The sequence below is a fragment of the Corvus brachyrhynchos genome, unplaced genomic scaffold (assembly GCF_000691975.1).
Source record: "Corvus brachyrhynchos isolate BGI_N302 unplaced genomic scaffold, ASM69197v1 scaffold253, whole genome shotgun sequence".
NCBI lineage: Eukaryota > Metazoa > Chordata > Aves > Passeriformes > Corvidae > Corvus > Corvus brachyrhynchos.
In genome coordinates this window covers 845,243-866,481 of record NW_008237231.1, presented here as the reverse complement: position 1 = coordinate 866,481, position 21,239 = coordinate 845,243, and the positions used below count along the sequence as shown (strand labels likewise).

General features: G+C 36.8%; 1 protein-coding gene across 1 annotated transcript in view; it reads left to right on the top strand.

Annotated features, from left to right (window-relative positions):
- The window catches only part of CWF19L2 (CWF19-like 2, cell cycle control (S. pombe)), a 68,179-nt gene that overhangs the window by 14,049 nt on the left and 32,891 nt on the right, over positions 1 to 21,239 (top strand). The window contains exons 4-10 of the mRNA XM_017729514.1: positions 1,060 to 1,167; positions 3,474 to 3,593; positions 4,751 to 4,844; positions 5,960 to 6,075; positions 6,364 to 7,088; positions 12,953 to 13,046; positions 15,945 to 16,034. Of these exons, the coding sequence (XP_017585003.1) occupies positions 1,060 to 1,167; positions 3,474 to 3,593; positions 4,751 to 4,844; positions 5,960 to 6,075; positions 6,364 to 7,088; positions 12,953 to 13,046; positions 15,945 to 16,034 (1,347 nt within the window). The remainder of the gene's footprint in view (positions 1 to 1,059; positions 1,168 to 3,473; positions 3,594 to 4,750; positions 4,845 to 5,959; positions 6,076 to 6,363; positions 7,089 to 12,952; positions 13,047 to 15,944; positions 16,035 to 21,239) is intronic.

Sequence of the window (21,239 nt, the reverse complement as noted above, 5' to 3'; positions counted from 1 at the left end):
CTGTGGTATATGATAGAAAGAGGTGTCTAAAATTGCAAACACTTGACTTTGATTTTAAGCACGAATTACTTCTGCCTTTTCCCACAGATGTTCAACCATGGACACTCCCAACAACATGGGAGTTGAACATGGGTCTGAAGGACTTGTACATTTGATCTGTAAGGATATGCCTTCACATGGAAGGGCACTCTGGCAAAACAGTGCAGAGACTGCATTTGAAATCTGGTTGCTGCCTTCTGGCCACATTGTGGAAAACATCTTCCCAGCATTTTTGGTGCGGGTCAGGTGGCACTGTTACTTTGAATTTTCAGAGAGTTGCTTTTATGGACTGAAGGAACGTGCATTATAATGAGATTTATTTCTCAGGGATTGATATCAGAGATGAACTATAATACCAGTGTGGGAAGTAACCAAAGGCACAAATGTCCCACATTCTCCATGGGAGTAACCAAAACCCTTCAGATCACAACAGGGACTCCTAGGATACAACACAGTCCTGGCTGTAACTTCCATCCAAACTCTGTTACTCCTAAGACAGGTTCATGTAAATAACAAAGAAACTCTGTTCAATGCAGTCCTATTGGCTTCAAGTGAAAAATGTGAGTACACTGTTTGCAAATGCAAGTGTAGGAAGCTAGATACAGAAATAGCAGGCAATAGTATGTACCGTGCTTCATATTGTGCTGTGCCCCTTTTTAAATGAGAAACATACTTAGTAATGAATTTAGATTTTTTAAAATTTTGTTTTTGTTATGTCATAAACGCAATTGGTTTTCATTTTAGCAGAGTTATGCACATAAACTGCCAGTATGAGCTAGTGTTGCATACTGTGATGTGCTCATGAAGTGTGGTGGAGTGTTCGGATCATGAAGAAACAATCTTCTGTGGGAATATCAATATTCTGGTTTTATTATCAGTATTTTTAAATATTAAACAGTATTATATTAATAATGCTAATCAGCATTTATTTTAATTATCAATATAATTTTAAGTATTGCATGTTATCAAGTAGGGTGTTAAGGTATTATTTTTATTCTTTACATTAAACTCTCTTTTTAGGATTCTTCAGTTGAATGGGTTGAGTCAAATGTGTCACAGTCAGATGACACAGAAAAGGCTTGGAAGATCAACAAGCAACCAGATGCTGCAAAAGAGCCTTCCCTGCAGGTGAGCAGGCTCACAGCTACTCCAGAGATAAAAGTTTGTGAAACGTGCTTAGGTTTCTTGGGAGCTCTTTTGCAGGGTGTTGAGCAAAACCTATTTTACAGACAAATGTCTTTGTTTAGCTGGGTAAATGCTACTTTTCATTGATTGGAAGACTTCTCTACCTAATAATCCTTAGTGTTTAACAAGGCACTACTCTTAATGTTGCCCTGCACCAATTCCTTCTATCAGGTTTTGAGGCTCTAACAAGTTACCTTGATTTTCTTGAAGAGATCATCTTAAAGGTCTCGACTAGACATGTTACTTTTTTCTTCATAATTTTGGTGGCTGTTCTATGATTGAATAAATTTTTGCCTCTATGGTGCTTAAACAGATACAAGAAAGAGAGATGTAGAACTTTTCAGCAATAGTACTTATGACATCAGTGCCTCTTTTGGTCTTCCTAGGTGAATTCTGAGCTCAGTGAGCAGTATTTATTCTAGAAAATGTAATACTGTAATGTAGTACTGAAATGAACTGTGGTGATTTTAGAAACAAGTGTAGCCATATACCATGATATCCTTAGTCATGTGAAAATGATTTTTAATTTAGTGTCTCAATTTTTTTCTTCTGAAAAATGTCCCTGCTTTTCATTCTGAATTTGTACATCTTGTTAGGAGAAATAAAAAGGGTCTCTCAATTCTATCTTGGAAAAGTATAAAGTATGAAGTAATGTCTTGATAATTTATACTGCAAAACCATTTTGTTTTCAAGCGTTGTTTTTGTATGATGTGTTTCCTAGGCTTGTGTGGTTTTGGATAAAGAATGTGCTTTTGACAGAAATTTCATGGTCATCCCTACATTATGTTTTTTGTCCCACGTAATGAAGAGCTCTTGGAGCACATAAATCCATATCCTGTTGGATTAAACTAAATTAGAAGAAGTGTTCTCAAAGCACACCTAAGGTGCTCTATGTGACCCATCTTGGACTAGTCCAGAGTGCTTACTTAAAAAAAAAAAGGAAAGACAGAAACAAAAATCTCCAAACCACAGATTTGAAGCCTAAATAGAAGACAGAGTCAGGCTTTTTTCAGTAGTGCCCAGAGACAGAACCAGAGGCAATGAGCAGGAATTACAGGATGTTGCTTCTGAACATCAGGAAACATTGTTTTATCACAAGGGTGATCAGGCACTGGCTCAGGTTACCTGGAGAGGTTGTGGAATCTCCATCCCTGCATATATTTACAAGCCATCTGGACATGATCCTGGGCAACTGGCCCTAGGTGACCCTGCTTGAGTGGGGGTTTGGACCAGATGACTGCCAGAGGTCCCGTGCACATCCACATTTGTTGATGCAGATAGCTTGCTGATTTGGACATAGATATTATTGAATCACTTGAAGATAGATAATTTTTCAGTTCCTTCTCTTTCTTGGAGGAGATCTGAGAAATTGAATGTTGTGTTTCACCTCTGAAATTCTCTGGCATGTTGCCTAACATAATTTTTAAGTAACAGAGAGAAAGTGACATATAGCATCTGTTCAGATTGACAACTCAGACTTGAACTCTGTTGAAGATAGGAAGATTCTTCTGCAAGGACATGTTTCAGAATAGATGTAATCTTGTCATTTTGGTTGCCATACTAGAATTACAGAATTGCTCCAAATACTTGTCTTTATAGAGTAATTGCTTACAATGTGTATGTCACTGCTTGCTTTTGAGGCTTCAGGTTTTACCTGTATAAAGGTAGTAGATATATCTAGGCTTTTAATGTGCTGCTTTTCTTTAGACTAGTCCTCATTTTTAAGATCTCCTTGCTCTGGCTTAGGTTTTGTAGGTGCAGTTTTCTAGCTGTTGTTGTGGGTAGAGTTCACAGAATTTAGATGTGGAACTGTTGAATATGAGAGTGCAGTTAGTGCCTGGATATCTGAGGTATGAACTATGCTCAGGTACTGATCACAGATTTTCTATACAGCAGAAGAAATGTAAGAGATCATGAGATTAGAATTAGCAAAATGATTTGTACAGTATTTGTTTATACTAATAATTAGCATTCTGTACAATCTGCATGTTTACTAATGTCTTAAATACCATTGTAAATATGTATTTCATATTACAGGGAGACACAAAATCTGTTTGAGTATTAAAAAACTGGAAGATTAGGGTTCTTAAAATCATGTTTGCTTTTCACTGAAGTATTTCATATGCGTTTGTAGAACCTATACTGTTTATTGTCAGCAACATTTGTCAGTAGTTGCACTGGTTTGGTTTGTACATAAGCCATGTTTTTGTTGGAATTATGAACACTAATTCTTTGTGTTTATTTTAAAGAGAGAAGAATGGATGAATTTAAACTTCATGTCATTGAAAACAACATCAGTAGCAGCTGTCAAAGGTGAAAGACACAAAGAAAAAGTATTGGAACGACAGAAAGCTCAAGAACTTCAGCAGGTAGGAGGAATTAATATCTTAATTTTTATCTGCATTTTACTAAATTTTGTGTCATGTATAAACTAATAAATTGGTTCGAATATGTAAGTCTTTATTATTAAAACTAATGCCTGATAATTGGTAAAGTGGTAATGAATTTAATTAAATTGGTGCTTGGATGGAAGGTTTCATACTTCAGGCTTATCTTGTGGAGAAAAGCCTTTTAACTATCTTCTAGGTAAGGAGAAAGTTACTTTTGTTAGTACTAAGTTCTGTTAGTAACAATGACAGACTGTTGGTCTGGCCTTCTCTGTGGTGTGTAAAAGGAGCACCATTGGTTCGTGTGATAAAGTTCACTTAAGTTACTGTGTTAAAGTGTATGGTGCTGAGGCTTGTTTTTTCCTAAAGAAAGAACTCAGAGCAATTGTTGTGCCTTTCATGTTTCAGTTGTTGGTGAACACAGGAGTGACTCAGGGTCTGGCTGGAGAAGGGGTTGCTGTCATTGAATTAATTCTGTTTACATACAGTTGATGGCTCCTTCATTTGTTCATTCACTTCCTTAGATGCAATGTAGTAGTCTGATCTGAAAAGATAATTACTGATCACTAGCTAATATTTCCTTGTCCTCATACCTCACAGTGGGCTGTTTGTTGCTATTAGGTTTTCCAGTTGGCTGTGTTGTGCCTGGGAACCAGGTTGACCTGGATCACTGTTCTTGTGTAGTATGCAGAGCCTTGGTTATTGTCTTTTGACAAGGGATTAATACTTCAAACATTTTTTTCTCCGCATGATTTTTTTTTCCTGAATGTTATTTCAGAGGTGTTGGAGGACCGTTTAATGTGGACATCTTAAATCACTAGAATGTCAGCATGTATTAAATGGTTAATGACAATTTATATGTGTTCTTAATCCTAGGAAAGTATGATTTCTATAGACTCTCCCACCCAACTACTTGCTGTCCATGCAGGTTTATACCTCCTGTGTTTTCTACACCAGAGTGTCTGCTTTTCCTTTGGTCCCCAAAACAGTGTGTACAACAGGTGCTTAGGCCATGAAAGTGGTGGTGATGAATTGACAATATAATACAGACTTCACACACAAGTCTTTCAAAATTTATCAGATATTCTATAAAATATGAACCATATGCTATGCACACATTAAAATTATTTCTGGTTTAGGCCATGCTGTCTGAGAGAGAACTCAATCCCTATTGGAAAGACGGTGGTACAGGTTTGCCACCAGAGAAGGATGAAGAAACTTCAGTTAAGAAAGGTAAACAGCAACTTTTAGTAATAATCTTAAATTTCTGTCTCTAGTTTCTGTTCTCTGTGTTGCTAACAAATTACTCTTCGTATTGTTGTAACAGAGTTATGAATAATACATGTATTAATATATGTAATAAAGTAAAATTTGGATGAAAATTCCATAGTGAATATTGGGTTAGTATCATAGTACATTGTTTTGCAGAATTTCTCTTCACTGGTTTTTAATCTTGAGTAGTTTGACCTTCAATATCCTTACAGAAATTCTCCATTTTGAACTAATTAAAGAAAAGCATGATTTAACCAAGACAAGATAAATTGTTGTCAATTAATTTGGTTCCTTTCATTCCATTGCACAAATTATAGTTTTAAAGTATTCACCCACAGAAGGCTGAGTCACATCAAAATGAAGTACATTACAGATGCAGTTTGTGAAAAATATTATTTCTCTAGCCTTTTCACTTTTTTCCTTACCCTGGGTTATCCTGCCCATTTCCAGCAAACACAGTAATAAAAAGCTTTTTCGTAATGTCATGAAACATTTATTATGTGATAAGAGGTCTGTGGCTTTTTGAGGGCTTTTCCCTGTGGAAAGTCTGTCCCAGAAACCATTAGCCTCATGCCCACTTTTGGGAGTCACAGAGATCAGCGATCTGTAGGAGATGACAGGCATCAGCAAGTGTGTGTTCAGAATGGTAGGACCTCTGCTAGCTTCTCACATGGGAAACAGTAGGTTACTCATTCAATTTCTGAGAAAGGCAGTTCACTTGTTTGTGTGTAAGGGGTATGCCCGAGGATGGACACAGATGGAAACAACAGGAAGGTTCTTTAATGTCATAAAGAAACTCTACAACTTCTCATCTGCCACTCTTGTCTTGGAAACTTCTTGTGTTCTATGATAAACTAGAGAAGCTTAAATTAAATCAGTGGATTGCTGAGGTATAACCGGCATTAACTAATGAAAATATGTGATTGTATTTGTATATTAAGTCTGTTTTTCTTTTGCACTCCTTCAATTTTTGCAGTAAGTTTAGGTGAAGCTTTAATGTCACATACAGAGTAAGGATAAATAGGAATAATTACTTGAGATGTGAAACTACAATCTCTCATTGTTTTCTACTTTAGTTACAGTGGTAGAAGATGCTGGATTAAGTTGGCTGCGAAAATCATACCAAAGGATGAAGGAGCAGGCTGAGAGAGAGAAACGAAATTTTGAGGAAATTGTAGCTGAGAGATATGGGGTAAGGATCTTCAGTTAAATTTTCTTCATACTAATAGATGCTTGGAAAAGGTTATTTTCATATAAAGGCACAAGTACTTAATGTGTAGTCTAAGACATGTGAAAAGAAGCAGGAAAAAACAGCCTCTGAAGCTTCTCTCAAGTGATGAAGGGTTTAAAGCTACCCAGCCTTTAATATATTTTTCTTATTAAATGTTTTTAATATATGGGATCCTATAGCAGATTTAAAATACTTACACAATACCCCAAGGCCTTAAAAGTGGTATGACTTTTTTATTCTTTCCTTTAGTCAGTGGAGGTATTTCAGTCACGATTAGAAGAAGCTGAAAAAGCTGCATCCAAAACGGAAAATTATCATAGAAGTGGAAGATGGAAGAAGACTGACTATTCAGAAAGTGAGAAAGAGAAGAAAGAGAGGAAAGAACAGCATATTGAAAAAGCGGCCCGAGATGAAGATGGTAAAAACAGAAACACATTTGGGAGCTATTGGGAGAAGTATGGCAAGGGGTGGGCACAGGAAGACAAGGGTTACAAAAGAGATGCATCAAGAGCAGACCAGGAACGTGGACACAGTAGAATGGACTCAGTATTAAGGGGCTACAGCTCCAAAGCAGAAAAATACTCCAGTGAAAAACGAAATCAGGAAAAGAGTTCATCTCTAAGCAACATGAAACACAAATTTTTGAAACCCTCTGAAGATGATTTATCACCTTACAGTGCACCCAGAGACTCCAAGTCCCAGCACTCCTCTTCCAATCTGTCAGCTCATAGCTCCTTGAGCAGCCGTTTCCAGAAACCTGGTGAGGATACTGCACTGTGGACCAGAACACACACAGAAGATAGCAATGAGAAATTAATACCTGATCAAAAATCATCAGGTACTAGGGAACAAATTGATGACAAAAGCTGGAAAAGAGCTCCAAGTGACGAAAAAGAGAGGTCACGACAGGAGCACACAAGCAATACCTCTGAGAAGAAACAGATTTTATCTGACAGTAAAACATCATCCTCTAGGTATTTTATGAACATCTTTACTTGGTTTTTATTTGCTGTATTTTTCATGGCAAAATGTAACAGAAGCTCTGTCTTGTTTTTGACAGCATAAGCACTGATCATACCACATCTCTTCAGTTTGTAGGAGTCAGACTCCAGCTAAGGGCAGCTGGAAGAAGTTAAGCAGAAGTAGTGAACATCCCCTACCTGACCTATCTCCTCAGCAGATTTGAGAATTGCTGATGATAGGTTATTTTCTGCTTCTAATGTTAGTTCACGCTGCAGTAAAATTGGCCTCTTAGGCAAAAAACCCTGCAAAATATCTTAACAATCATTGAATTTATAAAATGCAATCTTGAAATGTTAGGAAATGCTGACTAAAAACTGGAATAATTAATACAGCAGGGATAGGTTTGCCACTTGTGAGATGAGCTCATATGCTAAAGTAGTAGCATATGAAAAACAGTAGAAGGTATTGATTAGAAAGTGTATTTTCTATGGTGAAGAGGAAGCATTAATAGGAGTGGAAGGGAAACACACACTTAATAGGCAGCAGCAATTTAATTTTCTGTGATTGGCTTTTGTGAGAGACAGCAGAGGTGGTCAGACAACTAAGTTGTGGAGAACTGACCTTTTGCTCTGCTCAAGGCCTCCTGTTCTCCAGTATTAGCAACTTGCTGGCTCTTCCAGTGATTTGACTAGTGTGGTTATTAGTATGAATCCTTTCTTTCATATCTTTCCAATAATTTGTAGGCATGTGCAAAAATATTTTAGAGTCAGATTTTATTTAATTGCTTGGGAACGCTGAACAAGTAAATATTCTTGGTTGGAGTATGTAAGAAGAATGATATGGTTTGATTGAAAAAAGCATTTGATAAAATATGATCAAATATAACTCCTTTCTTACATGCTTATGTCAGTTATTTGCAGAAAAAACTTCTTATAGTGGGGTTATGAAGTATTTATTTTATTTATAATTGTTCCTACATGTACTACTTATATATCTCAATGTGTATTTCCAAAGAAAAAGTGTACATTAATCAGTACTGCATGGCTAACCAGAAACAAGCATCTTAGTCTATACAGTTTTTTATATTTTGTATGTTGGGTATTTTTTCCAGCTTTCACTTGCACTTTGGTGGAAGCCAATTAAATTTAAATTTTCATTGATAGCAAAAGTATAAATTATTTGCATGATGTCCACTTAATCTATTTCTTTTTTTAAAGCATGAGCTTGAGTATATGTCATGGCAGGAATAGTTCCAAAATCGGGTATGACTAGTTTGTACACACTATGGAAAGTCCCATTCCTAAGTGTTTGTCATGTCTTGTTTTGTTGTTTATTTTATTGTTTGCCTAGGTGCTGTTTTGCTGGAAAATAAGAAGTATATTTTTACAGTTGTTTTAGTTACTCTGAAGAAATGATCTGATAGCATTAAAACTTTGATGCATGAGACATTATTAGACATTCAAATTTAGTGATTCTTTTTCTTCTCCTATGTATTGCCCCAATAGTTATTGCACTGAAGTGCCTGGGGTTTACCAGTTAAATGCACTTTGTAAACTTCTGGTTAGAATAATCCATGGTGTGTCTGAAGTGAAGCCTATGAGACTTCCTCACCTCTTGAGTCTTGGATTGTTCATGACTTTGTTCAGGTACAAGGTCTGCACAATCCACAGTTGTTTTCCACCTTCCTTTGTGGGGTGTGAATGGGGATGGGGCAGAAGGTGTGGAGCTGGTTGTTGCTTTGTGTGTGTGGTGTGTTGAGCCCAGCAAGCAGCTAAGCATGTCCCAGCTGCTTGCTCATTCTCACTCCTGCAGAGGGAAACCAGAAGAGCAAAAGGGAGAAAAACTCATTATTGGATAAAGGCAATTTAACGAGTGAAGGAAAGGAACAACAACATGTGATGCAAAGGTAGTCAGTCACTCTCCAGCTCCCATGAGCAGACTGATGCCCAACCAGTCTTTGAGCAGCAGCTACTTTGGAAAGACTGCTCTCTCCAGGTTTTTTTTGCTGGGCATGATGTTATGTAGCATGGGCTAGCCCTTTGACCAGTTTGACTGTCCTGGCTGTGAGCCCTCCCAAAGCCTCTCCGCCCTCCAGCCTGCTTGCTGGGGGTGCACAGTGAGAACCAAGAAAGCCTTGAGGCTGTGTAAGCACTGTTCAGCAACAGCCAAAACACTGGTGTGTTATCAGGACTGTCTCCAGAGAAATCCAAAGCACAGCACCATAGGGGCTGCTGGTCACAAATGAGTGGTTTAGAGTTGCTCAAAGAGTCACCATCTAAGGTATTAGCAAAAGTGGTTTTAATATAAATCTATAAAAGTCATAAAAATGAGACTTAACCAAGTTTGGTGGTAAGGTTCACTCTATTATTTACTACATGGATGAAACATCTAAAGGAAAACTGAGTTAAAATTGATTTAGAGTGTTTTACGCAGAGTCTGAAGACACAAAAGGGTGAGGGGGACCCTTCCATTGAGTCACAAGGTTCTGAGTGGACCCTTGCTTTCTAAACTCCGGGTGTAGCTTAGGTGTGGCTAGGTCAATCTTTGTCTCAGACTTGATCAACAGTTTATATCTCAAGGATTACATCTGTAATTAATTAGGATCACCTGAAGAACCTCTGTCCAAGGTATCAGAAAGAGGTGATCTCAGTATGATGTTGTAAAAGTGTTAGTTCACCACAGGTGAAATTTTTACATGGCTTCTGATATAGCAGCAGTCTGAACTTTATTTACAGTTTTAAGATGAATCACAAGGTTTTATCAGTACTTAATTATTGACTAATTTAACATTTGCATAGTGAGTCAATAGGATTTACTACAATCACAAGAGTGACAATTATAGATCTGAGATTGTAACATTCATACTCGCTGTAAGGTATCTTAATTCACACATGCTTGCACATGGACAAAAAGAGATATATAGGGATAGATGTGTGTAAACGTATAAAAATATATGTATGTGAATATATAAAAAATGCCTGTTAAGAGTTCCTCTTGAGTTCAGTGAAATACTTCAAATGTATTGGAATTTATCAACGAGCAGGAGTTGAGTCTCAAGGAGTGGAGGGTTTCAGCCCAGGCCCCCTTTTCAGCTTTCTGTGATGGTGCTCTAATCCTTGCAAACTGGGGAATTGGTGTGTTCTTAGAGGTGTCCCACTCAGTGTGATGCTGGCACAGCCCACTTTGGTCTAGGAGAGCTCAGAGGGCCTCACAAAGCACCGCTCTTTCTGGGGTCACCACATGCTGGGCTTCAGTCATCAGTAAATTTCCATCCTGGCCACAGTCTGGCTCAGTCACTGGAATTTAGAAGATTTCAGTGGGAATGGTACTATTCCACTTAGGCTGCGCTTCAGGGGAATAATTTTCAGAGGCTGCCAGGGGCTGACTGATTATTTCTGCATTTGTTCCCCACCGTGGCAGGCACCAGGAGTTCCAGGTGCAGGCAGTGTGCTCCCACCTTAGCCAGGCTAGAGTTTCTGCTACAGTCAAGGGATATTTTACTGCCCAACTCGTTAGCCTACAAAGGCCAAAGCATAAGGGGAATTCCTGGGATTGCAGAGTGGCCTGGGACGGGGAGGGCTAGGCACAGTGTGGAAGAAAATGTACCACCACATTGCTGTGGAAGAAATAAATTCCATCCCATCCAGCCAGACCTAGCAGAATGTGTAATTATGGAGTAGATACCATTGCCTCAGTATTGTTTTCTTGAAAGAAGCAGCTACTCTTTTTCAGTTTGGTTTTTTTTTTTTTGGTGAAATAATGGTGATTCTCTTTTTTTAATTGCAGGTACAAAAACCGTACCTTTTTTTTAAACTGCCACTTTTACTAAGCGCAATGCTAATTGTAACCGGACAAAGCTGCAAATTTTGGGAAATGAGATTGTGTGCGGAAGTGGTCTGCTTATTCAAGTTCAAAGAATTCAATTACTATGATAGAAAAGATTATTCTTTTCCTCACAGAAGAGAACTAGACATAGAAACTGTTCAGCTGGTATTTTCTTTCACATGTGTTTTCTGTTCTGGTACTGTTAAACCCAATTGTGCATCTTCTTTGATATTTTAATCATATTTCTTAGCCAATGCAATTACTAAGCTGACTTACTAGTAAAGTGGGGATTACTTAGGCCTGCAAAACCATATAGCCTCTGCTTACTGATATAACTTATTTCCAGGTTCTTCTAAGATGACTCTTAACTCCTGAGATTCTGTGTGTTTGAAATAGTGAATAGCCTGTTTTCCTGTTTCCTTCAGTCAGATGTCCTTGTTTTTTTTTTTTGGTAGAATTTTGTAGAAAATTCTGGCTTTTGGAACATATCAGGTTTGGATATGTGCCACAGTTATCCGTTGAGAGTAATTTTTAAGCTGCTGCTTTCTTTTTCTTCTTAAAGTTTCAAGACTTGTAATAAAGGTACTCTTTCAGAAGTGTTGTCAGTCACAAAAAGTAAATCATCTTTGAGGTGAAGGCTTGAATTAATAGGTGTTGCTGGTTCAGTTCCTCATCTCTCATGCTGAAAGTATAGCTTTTAAATTTTATCTTTTCTAAAGCACAGAGGACATTTCTTCAGCCTATAAATCAAAGTGTTTGGGACAGTTATGACACAGGTTAATTAAAAGTGCTGATTGGATGTCCAAGGGATCTCCCCAGAGGAAAAGTCCATCAGCTAGTGTTTGCTGGAAGTCACACTTAATAATATGACTGCTTCAGAGTTTAATTTGAGACAAGCTAAAAAGCAAATCAAAACAATGTCTCGAGTCTCAAGAAGTTCAGAGAATGAGTCAAGCACTAGCACCACTTCAAAAAAGCCTATATGAATTAATAAACACCTTTTGTTCCCTTTACTGGAATAGTGTGCCTTGCTTTGAAAGATATAGCTTAAGGAAAAGTGAGAACTTAATCTTTGAATGTTTTGTTTCGGATGAAATTGAAGTAAATTCTGTTGAGTTTTGGGGGTTTGGATTGAGCATCTTGAAAATGATCAAAAGCAACTTCGGTAATTTTCGCAGGACGGGGGAGATCTCATGGTTAAAGATGATACCATCTTCAAAGATTTCCCTTTTCTTCAAATATAAATCTCTATTTGATTTCTTCAAAATATCATAACTGTACTCTTATGTCTCTTTTCTGTTAGATATTTTAGAGTTAGCCGGTTCTGGTCTTTCCTAGGGTTAGCGAACAAATGCCAAACTTATTTGATGCCTCTTTGCAGGATTTCTTGGAGTCCTTATTTAATAAATACCATAAGAACTCACATGCTGAGTTTTTAATATTAAAATTAAGATACAATAGTCTTTATTACCAACGGAGGCTTCTCTAGGGGGGACTTAATATTTTTAAAAATGGTACCAGTTAATTTTCCATGGAAACTCTACTGTATCAGCCATAACATATTCAGATGCAAGGATTGTACTGTGAGCAGGTATAAAATGAGAAAACAAGTAATTTTCAAGAGGGGTAAGGCCATTTGGAAAACAGAATAACTCAGAAATGTCTGATTTTGCAGGAGCTGAGAAGTAAAAGCATGACCAAAGCCAGAAAGAAGAATTAGAGTGGATTGAAATAACTTTCTGTTTTTCTGCTTATACCTGCTGCTGACCCTTGACTGTTTTTTCATGCTGGGAAAATGTTCATAGATAGTGTTTTTCATTTGAATTGATCTCAAAAGTAAAAGGAAACAAACCTCATAAAAATTTTATTCAAGCGCTTTGGTTTCAGAGTCCTTGGCAACTTTGGACCGCATATATTTTTATAATACATCATTTTCAATTATTTTGCCAATAGGAGCATGTGTACTAGTATAGTAGGCTTATCATACTTAATTACACAGGTGAATACTGCACTGTTTTTCTGTGGCTTTAGTGCAGCTGGTGTTTTACAGATCACCAAAGGATGAGCCGCCTCGGGTCCTTAGTGAAGAGGAGATGAACAGACTGGGAGCGAGGATTGTGAAAGCAGAACTCATGGGAGACACGGTAATGTCTGTGAAAAATGGTCATGATTTACTGCAATTTTTCTTTAAAGCTCCAAGTGATTTAATTGTTTGGGGGTTTTTTTTAAAGGGTGTTACTCAAGCAAAGAAAGACTTGCAAAGTTGGGTAGAATTTGAAGATACTGCTTTTACAGTAACTTTTGCTTTAAACGCAATGGTTCATAGACTACAGGGTTCAGGACTCTGGCCTTTGTAGGATAAGCAGCATATCCAAAACCAGTTGTTCTCTGCCATATTTGTAGTATTTATTGTCTTTTTATTTAAAAGGGAGCTGGTGAAAACTACAAAGCTCCCTGTCTATGTTACAAGGTAAGCAGCGTCTGGAGCTTTATTTACTTCATCAGCTTTGTCACAAGTAGTTGCTTGTGGTCCAGAGCTCTGCTGTATAAGTGAGCTTATTAATTATGATATGGAAATTGTAAAACTGAAAGGAACAGCATATGCCATTTCAGCCAGCTCTGCATTGAGAACAGCTGTGGAATGCTTTGTGGTCCTGCCCTGGTTGAGGCTGGTCTGTGGAGCTGGGAGAAGCAGCTGCATATTTAATGGAGTTTGTTTCAGCCAGCTACCTGAAGGAAGAAGACTTTCACTCTTGTGGAACACTAAATTCTGGAATTATATGTGTTTTATTTATTACATTAAACATGGCTATAGTGAGTTAATTCCCTTTAGTAGTACTGTCTGGAAGTTTCTGTTATAACAAGGTCAGAGTCTTGTTAGTTTTTAAGCTGTGTTTTTCAAGTGTTTGGCTCTGAATAGCTGCTCTTAAAAGGAACTATTTTCGTATTTTTAGAAGCAAGTGCTATCACTGTGGGCCTTTGTATTTATTTTTTAAAATTAATTTTTACTGCAGCTATTTAGTTTGCCACTTGTAACATAATATTTGCACCAAAATCTGCATCTTTAAGAAATAATAAATAAATATTTATTTATAGTAATATATAAAACATGTTATGTCTCTAAGTGGTAAATTAATATTTCTCAATGGCTGTTGATTCTTTGATTTGTGGAAAGTTTAAGTATGTTTTGTCATTATTGCTGGCCTAGGACGTGGTGCTGACATGGTGTTGATATTTTTTAAAACTCCTATCAGATAATTCAGATTTTGTTAGGAGAAAGTGTCCATTTTATAAATATTTTCTATTCAAACCCATTTTATGTTATGAATTCTTTTCCCACAGACTTTAGACATAGATAGCTTTGAAAGTTTGAACAGCAATACCTTATCTAGAAATCCTGTCCGTTTGAAATGTTATCAGCTTCAAAGGTGAATTAAAAGTCACTTCAAGCAGTGTATTTCCTACTAAGATACAGTGTTAATGATTTAAATAGATGTGTCCATATGTTAATCTGTAGTTTTCCTAATTAATACAAAAAAACATACACTAGTGAGGAAAAATATGTTTATGAATGTAATTATATGATAGGTTTGTGAAGGACTGGTGTAGTCACTTAAGATACTATATTGTTTAATACATTTTCCTGCAGGGAAAAATGATTGAAGCTATCTATACACTAGTTGCTAAAGTACTGGGGAGGGAAGGTTTTCCAGAGACTCTGATGGAAAGCAGAAATCAGTAAACTTTTTTTTTTTTCTAATACTGCTCAGCTTCAATACCATTGCCTAAACAAAACTTTGGGCACAAATCTGGTCTTTTTCTTTTCAACCTGGTAGGAACTGAGTACAAGTAATTTGATGAAAAATATACAGGTTTTCTGTAATTAATTTAATATTCTATAATTTTGTTTTGTTTTGACCCAAATCATGTAGCAGAAACCAGTATTACAATTTTCCTATTATTTTTAAATATCCAGTTTTCTATACATGCACTCTGAATCAGCCTAGTTTAAAAAAAACTAAAACAAAACAACAGTTTAAATAATAAAATAGCTAATATAATATATATAAAATTAAATAGCCTTATGGCATTTTAAATATTTTTCATGGTCTTTCTCTAATCCAATTGAAAATACAATTTGTTTAAAAAAGTTCATCCCCACACACCAGATTAGATGGTTATGTAACAGCATGTCCTGGTGGCTGGAGCTCCAGGTTGGCCATGTGGGCCAAATGAATTCTGAATCTATTTTTTTTACTGATTTGCTGCCTGGTGTTGATCAAGTGACTTAATTTTGGGGCGGCAGGTGTGGGCACGATGGTTGGAGTCCAATCAATGAAAGTGGCAGAGGGGTCGGAGTATAAATGGTTCTATTCCTTACAGGTTGATAGGCTGGCAGTTCTTAGCAATCCAAGATATTCTGAAATTCTTGTATTTATTTAATAGGCAGATGGATAAGGGAACAGGAGCATCAAAACCAATTTGCACAAGAGTGTAAACAGTTCTTATTTTCTACCTCTTGTACATTTTAATTCTCAAAATAAGGTCTTAAGGGCAAGAGTTGGACATGGAGTGTAGAGAGATGTGAAACTCCATAGCAAAAATTTCTGAGAGATATTTTCCTAGACCCATGGAGTGGATGTATGTGTGTAAAGGTGTGTATGTGTGTGTACAAAAAAAAAAGGATATGATGTGTTCAGGCTTCCTTATCTAGCTTCCTATACATAAAACAGTATCTGTGCTTAGTTATGCAAAGCATATATTAATGTAACTTAATAATGTTGAAGAATACTTTTTCTGGTCTTTTTATGGCACTACTTGTTCCTATACTTCAGATGCCTCTATTCTGAGCTTTTTTTTCATGTTCTATCCTATAGAGAGTTGTGTGAATTCTATTGGCATGTTTTCTTTAGTCTTTTGTGTCATTAGAATTTAAAATATTTATCAAAACACAAAAAATGAAATGAAAATTATTTTGATATAAAAGTCTCTTAAAAGTTTAAGATAGTACTCCATTAGTTGAGCTATCACTTTCTTTGAAGGATTTAGCTTCAGAGCTTCAAGCAGAACTTGACAATGCTCGCAAGTTGAGAGAAACTCAAGGACAGATTCCAACAAAGGCTGGCAGAGAGGTAAGTGGAAAAATATTTTTCTTTTCTTTGCACTAACACAATGGTATGATACAGGTAGCAGCTGATTTAGAGAACATCAAATGTACTTAGGAAAATTAGAAGGCGTGACTTCAGGTGAGTAACTGTCCAAATTGAGTTGCACTTTTTGTTGGTAAACAAAACTTTCTCCATTGTACTTTAGCAAATTCAACAGGATTTTTTTTACTCATAGTATTTTCTCAGCAAGGATATATATCTTCCATTAAAAATGAAACTCCTGTGTGCTGGCTGTTAAATAATTTTGCTGTCTCTGAAGAAGCTGGCACTTCAAATGCTATTCCTTTTGAAGGGTGGTATTTAAGAAGCGTAAGAAAGCTTCTTCCATACCAACACTGTTATGTAAGGAAACAGGGTTAATATCTTAAGTTATGAGCTCTGTCCTCATGATGGAGGGGAAACTTTTAGGCAAAAACTAAAATTCTTGTTCAATTTGACACCAATTCTACACTGAAAATTCAGCTGCTAGTGAGTTGAGTTTGAAAAGCCACTAACTTTTTTTTTTTTCCAAAAAGGCTTCATGTCAGACCTCATACACTGACTAGTATTTCTCCAATCTTTAAAATATAAACTGAACTGGAAGATAATGTGTGGCCTCTTGCTGGCTGCCTTGTGACAATAGTACTAAAGTCTCACACCTTGAATTCACAAGAATTTAAAATTACAAAAGCTCTGTGTAGGTAGACTCTGCTTCATTGCAGTGCAGTTCTTTGGCATGTTTTTTGTATATGTAAAAAAAACCCCGAATAAATCGGATTGGAATTGTGTAATTACACAGGAAAAATCCATTCAGATTTTAAAATTGGGAAGTAAAGAGCATGTTGTGGGTGGACACTTACTCCTTAGAAGCTGGGTTATGAATAACAATTTTGGTCAGCCTTGGTCTTAACCATATTCTGATTTTTATCTTCATTTTTAATTAAACCATTTTTACAACCAACAGCATGTAGTCATTGCAAAAGTACCAAATGTAAGTACTTATGAATATGCCTTGCCTGTGCCTCTTTTGTAGCTTCTTCTAGCCTGTATTACGTGGTGTTTGAGTGTCAGCCATCCAGCAGAGCTGACTAAGCCCTGTCTTTGTGATGCCAGGGTAGTCTTACTGGTTTTACAGCTTTGAATTGGTTTTGAACTACTGGGACAGAAGCAGGATGTGTTTGGCACTCCTGTGTATCAAGGGCCAGCTATGCCACACTGTGTCTCAACAGCCCAGATGTTCAGAAACCATCTCATAAGACAAGGGAAGCTGGTTTGTGCAGGCGTGTTTGACTCTGTATGACTCAGCCTTCCTGTGGCATAGACCACCCAAGCGACAGCCTCAGCCACTTCAGCCAAGTGTATTGCAAGGGAGGTACCTGAAGCAGTTTCCACAGAAATGGTTTTCCAGATGGATGTCCTGTTGATCCCGAAGTTTGAGAGCTTTGCCTCCACTGCCAGTAACAAACATGAAGTATTTTGTTTCAGGCAGGTCTGTCTCTGCTTCTGCAGAGCAGCATGGCCAGTGTCATGCTGGGAGGTCCTAAAATGTGTCTTTGCCTTATTTTAATTTCTTTTGGGAGAGCTGGGGAGATAAATCAGGAAGCAGTGAAGGCAATTTTGAATGCATCTCCCTAGGAAGTTTTTTTTCTTAATTAATTGGACATGGATCAATTTCCCAATTCTGTTCCCAGTGTGACTGAGTGGTATAAGGGGGTCTGTGAATGGCTGGGGTTTGTACAGAGGACAGGATCAATTCTTTTGATAGTGGTGCTGGCTTATTCTGCCTTAAAGTGATCAAGAAAATACAGACTGAAGAGACTATAAAGTGCTAGCTTAAATCCTAGTTTAATTTTAAATAATTTTATTTTGTTTCTAAGTGAGAGTAGTGGCAAATATAGCTTTTGGAGTGTGACTTAGTGACTAGTTCTGTAGGTTTTTTTTTACTTAGACAAGAATTCTACCCCAAGCAATCCCAAAAATGTGGTTTTGAAGTATAGTTTTGAAAAACTGATGTTTTGACGTTTAGAAACCTTATGTTTCTCAGCTGATATACTTCACCAAGTCTCACCTTGGGCAGAGCCCCTCTGTTGTTCACTGCAGGCTGCCTTAAGTATATAACCCTATAAATTTTAGTATGAATGTAGTTAAATTATCTATTAATGGAATTTGGAGTCTTAATGGGTATTGTACTTAAATATTTGAGTCACATGTGTATAACTACAATGAATGCACATGCAAAGATCCTTTTAGAAGGATGAATTAAAATGTAGATTGTGCTTGTTTTGTCTTTGAGCAGGAGGCAACCTTCAATGTCTGTGGAAATCAAAAACCTTTTGATTTCATTTGGGATAGAATGAAAAGGTGCTTATTTTCAGATGCTTATTGTCTAATTTGTCATGGGCATTTTGAGAAAGCAAGGCTGCACTTTGAGTCCTAGTGAAACTGTGTAAAGAGAAGGCTGCTGTACCATAGGGTTTCTGAGTTGAGATAGGTGATGAGAATGATGCCTGTTGAATGTAGGGAGACAGCAGAAAATTGGAGACTTCGGCATTTAGGACAACTTCCATGTGTTCATAGTTTACTCTTAAATACAGTTTATATTTCTGTTCTGAAAGTGCTACACAACTCTAGATTTTATTACATTGGTTATGAGGGTGTCGCCTCTGCCATTGACAGTAACAGCCACAACTGACATAATTTATACTTTTACTCAGTATTTTTATTTAACAAACTATATCTGGAACATTGGCACTCCTTTGAGGGACATAATTTACAGCAGGTTTTGCTAGTACAAAAATTGGAAGGTAAAAGTTGAAATGAGGAAGAGGCAGAATATAGAATATATCCTTTGGAAGGGACTTTCCGTGAACATGTAGTCCAACAACATGCTGGTAGATAAATAAAGTATAAGAGTATGCATCTTTTAAAACTGTTTTCAATCCCAAATGAGGAATGGCTTAGAAGAAAAGCTTCTCAGCCCTAAGCCTGTTTCTGTATTCCGTAGGACTTAATTAGTATGCAGGAAACAGAAAGTAGTCTCTGCTGAGCAAATGCTAGAGACGGTTTTCAATAATGATGAATTGCATTTGAAAGAGAAAATCAATACAACATTGAATGAGAGCTGGAAGGTGGTACTTTAAGCAAAATAACATGGTAGGATATACTGTCACTGAGTATTTAAAAGAAGAGAGTTCTGAAAAATAGAAACAGCTACAGGCTTTTTCTGTTATGCATTTGAGAATATGTAGGCAAAATACGAGTTATTTCATCATCAAAAATCTCCATTAGAATAACTGAATTTTCTGTGGAAATCCATCAGCCTTTGGTCTAGTATGAATGTTTTTCTACTGAAGAGTGTTCAGTGCTTCTGTGAAGCCTCTTAGGCATAGAAGACATCCGTAGAGTAAGACTTGAATTTTGGCAGGCACAGTGTTTCACTTTACAGTAGATATATGGCTGACATGATGCTGCTTTAAAGGAGAAAACCTTTCTTAGGGTACCTGTTGCATCTGTAAGAGTAACAGACTTTAGTCCATTGCTTGTGCATCTCAGATGGAGAAGATTTATAGTGCAAGGAAAAGTTAATTTAGTGAGTCCTATGGCATACGTAGGGCTCATCTTTTAGTGAAAACCCTCATAGTATTAAGAGCTCCATGTACTTCAAATGCTTCTTCTATTTTTATTTATTTATTTAATTTTATTTATTTATTTATTTAATTATTCTTCTTTAGTATAAAAAATAAGGATGATTATGTTTCCAACGCCTCCTATCTGAACACAAATTTTGATGTATTGAAGGTCTGATGTTTACTTTGGATTCCTGAGATGCATTAGACTCCAGACTGAGGGAGAATTCTATGGAAACTAGCTCAGTATAAATAATATTTTTAAAATTCTTTCTGAAGAACTAACACTGTTTTTCAGGAAAGAAACTGAATAAAACAGCTTGGCTTAAATCTCAAATCCTACTTATCTGAAGTGGGCCTACAGGGAAGCCAGAGAGGGACTTTTTGTTAGGAACTGTAGTGGTAGGACAAGGAGTAATGGGTACAAATTGAAAGAGGTGAAATTTAGGTTAGATATTAGGAAGAATTTTTTTACTGTGAGAGTGGTGAGGTAGAACACTGTTGCTCAGGGAGGTTGTGGATGCCCCAATCCTGGCAGTGTTCAAGGCCAGGTTGGACAGGGCCTTGAGCAACCCTGGTCTAGTGGGAGGTGTCCCTGCCCATGGCAGGGGGGTTGAGACTAGATGATCTTTAAGGTCCCTTCCAAACCCTTAGCATTTATGATTCTATAAAATTGCATCCATTGCATCCCATTGTGTATAGTTCTGCATCAGGAGAGACACGACAGAACATGCTGGATCTTTATCCAGAGAAACAATTTGCAGCACAGTTAGTATCCTGAGACAAGTAAACCAGTAGGAGTAAGTAGCTGAGAGGAATCAGATGTGGAACAAACCTGAAATAATATTCTATTGGTTCTAGTAATGATAATGGGGAGAACAAGAATGTATGTTTATTTTTGATATGTTTTCAAGATTGATCTGTTCACAAATAGCTTAAAAATGACAGTGATTCCTTGGAGAAAGAGACAGTTATCTCAGTAAGGTGGGGTGTGTGTATACATGTGTGTTTGTGTATATGTGTGTATGCATGTAAAATTTAGACAGTGATGAGTACTTCAGAGTAGGAAGTGAAAAAAAGAAGGAAAATAATCAATGCTTCTGATGTCTGGGTTTTTTTTATTTAAAAGGAAACCAAACCATTGCTAAACAAACACAAAAAAGCAAAAGCCAAATCACCCTGAAAATTAACATTCAAAATTGCAGGTGTGCCAGGATGTTTAATTTTAGGTTTGGGAATTGAGACTATAAACACAGATATTTTTCTGCAATGAAAATATTTGGTTGTCAAAATTTACCTGTAATATATTTTCATAACTTTCATTCTGACTTAACTAATGCAGAACCTAAATACAGCTGTAGTAATGCTTATAGACTTACCATATATAAAGAATCCTTTAAAAATTATTTAAAATTGCTTTGCAGAAAGGTATAGCTGAGATACTTGTATAAAAACTAGAAAGCTGGGGATTAATGATCCTCACTAAATGCACAATAAAAATCTCAGATTTTATTTGGAGCCTCAGATGGTAGGAAGATACAGCAACAGATGGCTCATGGCCTTT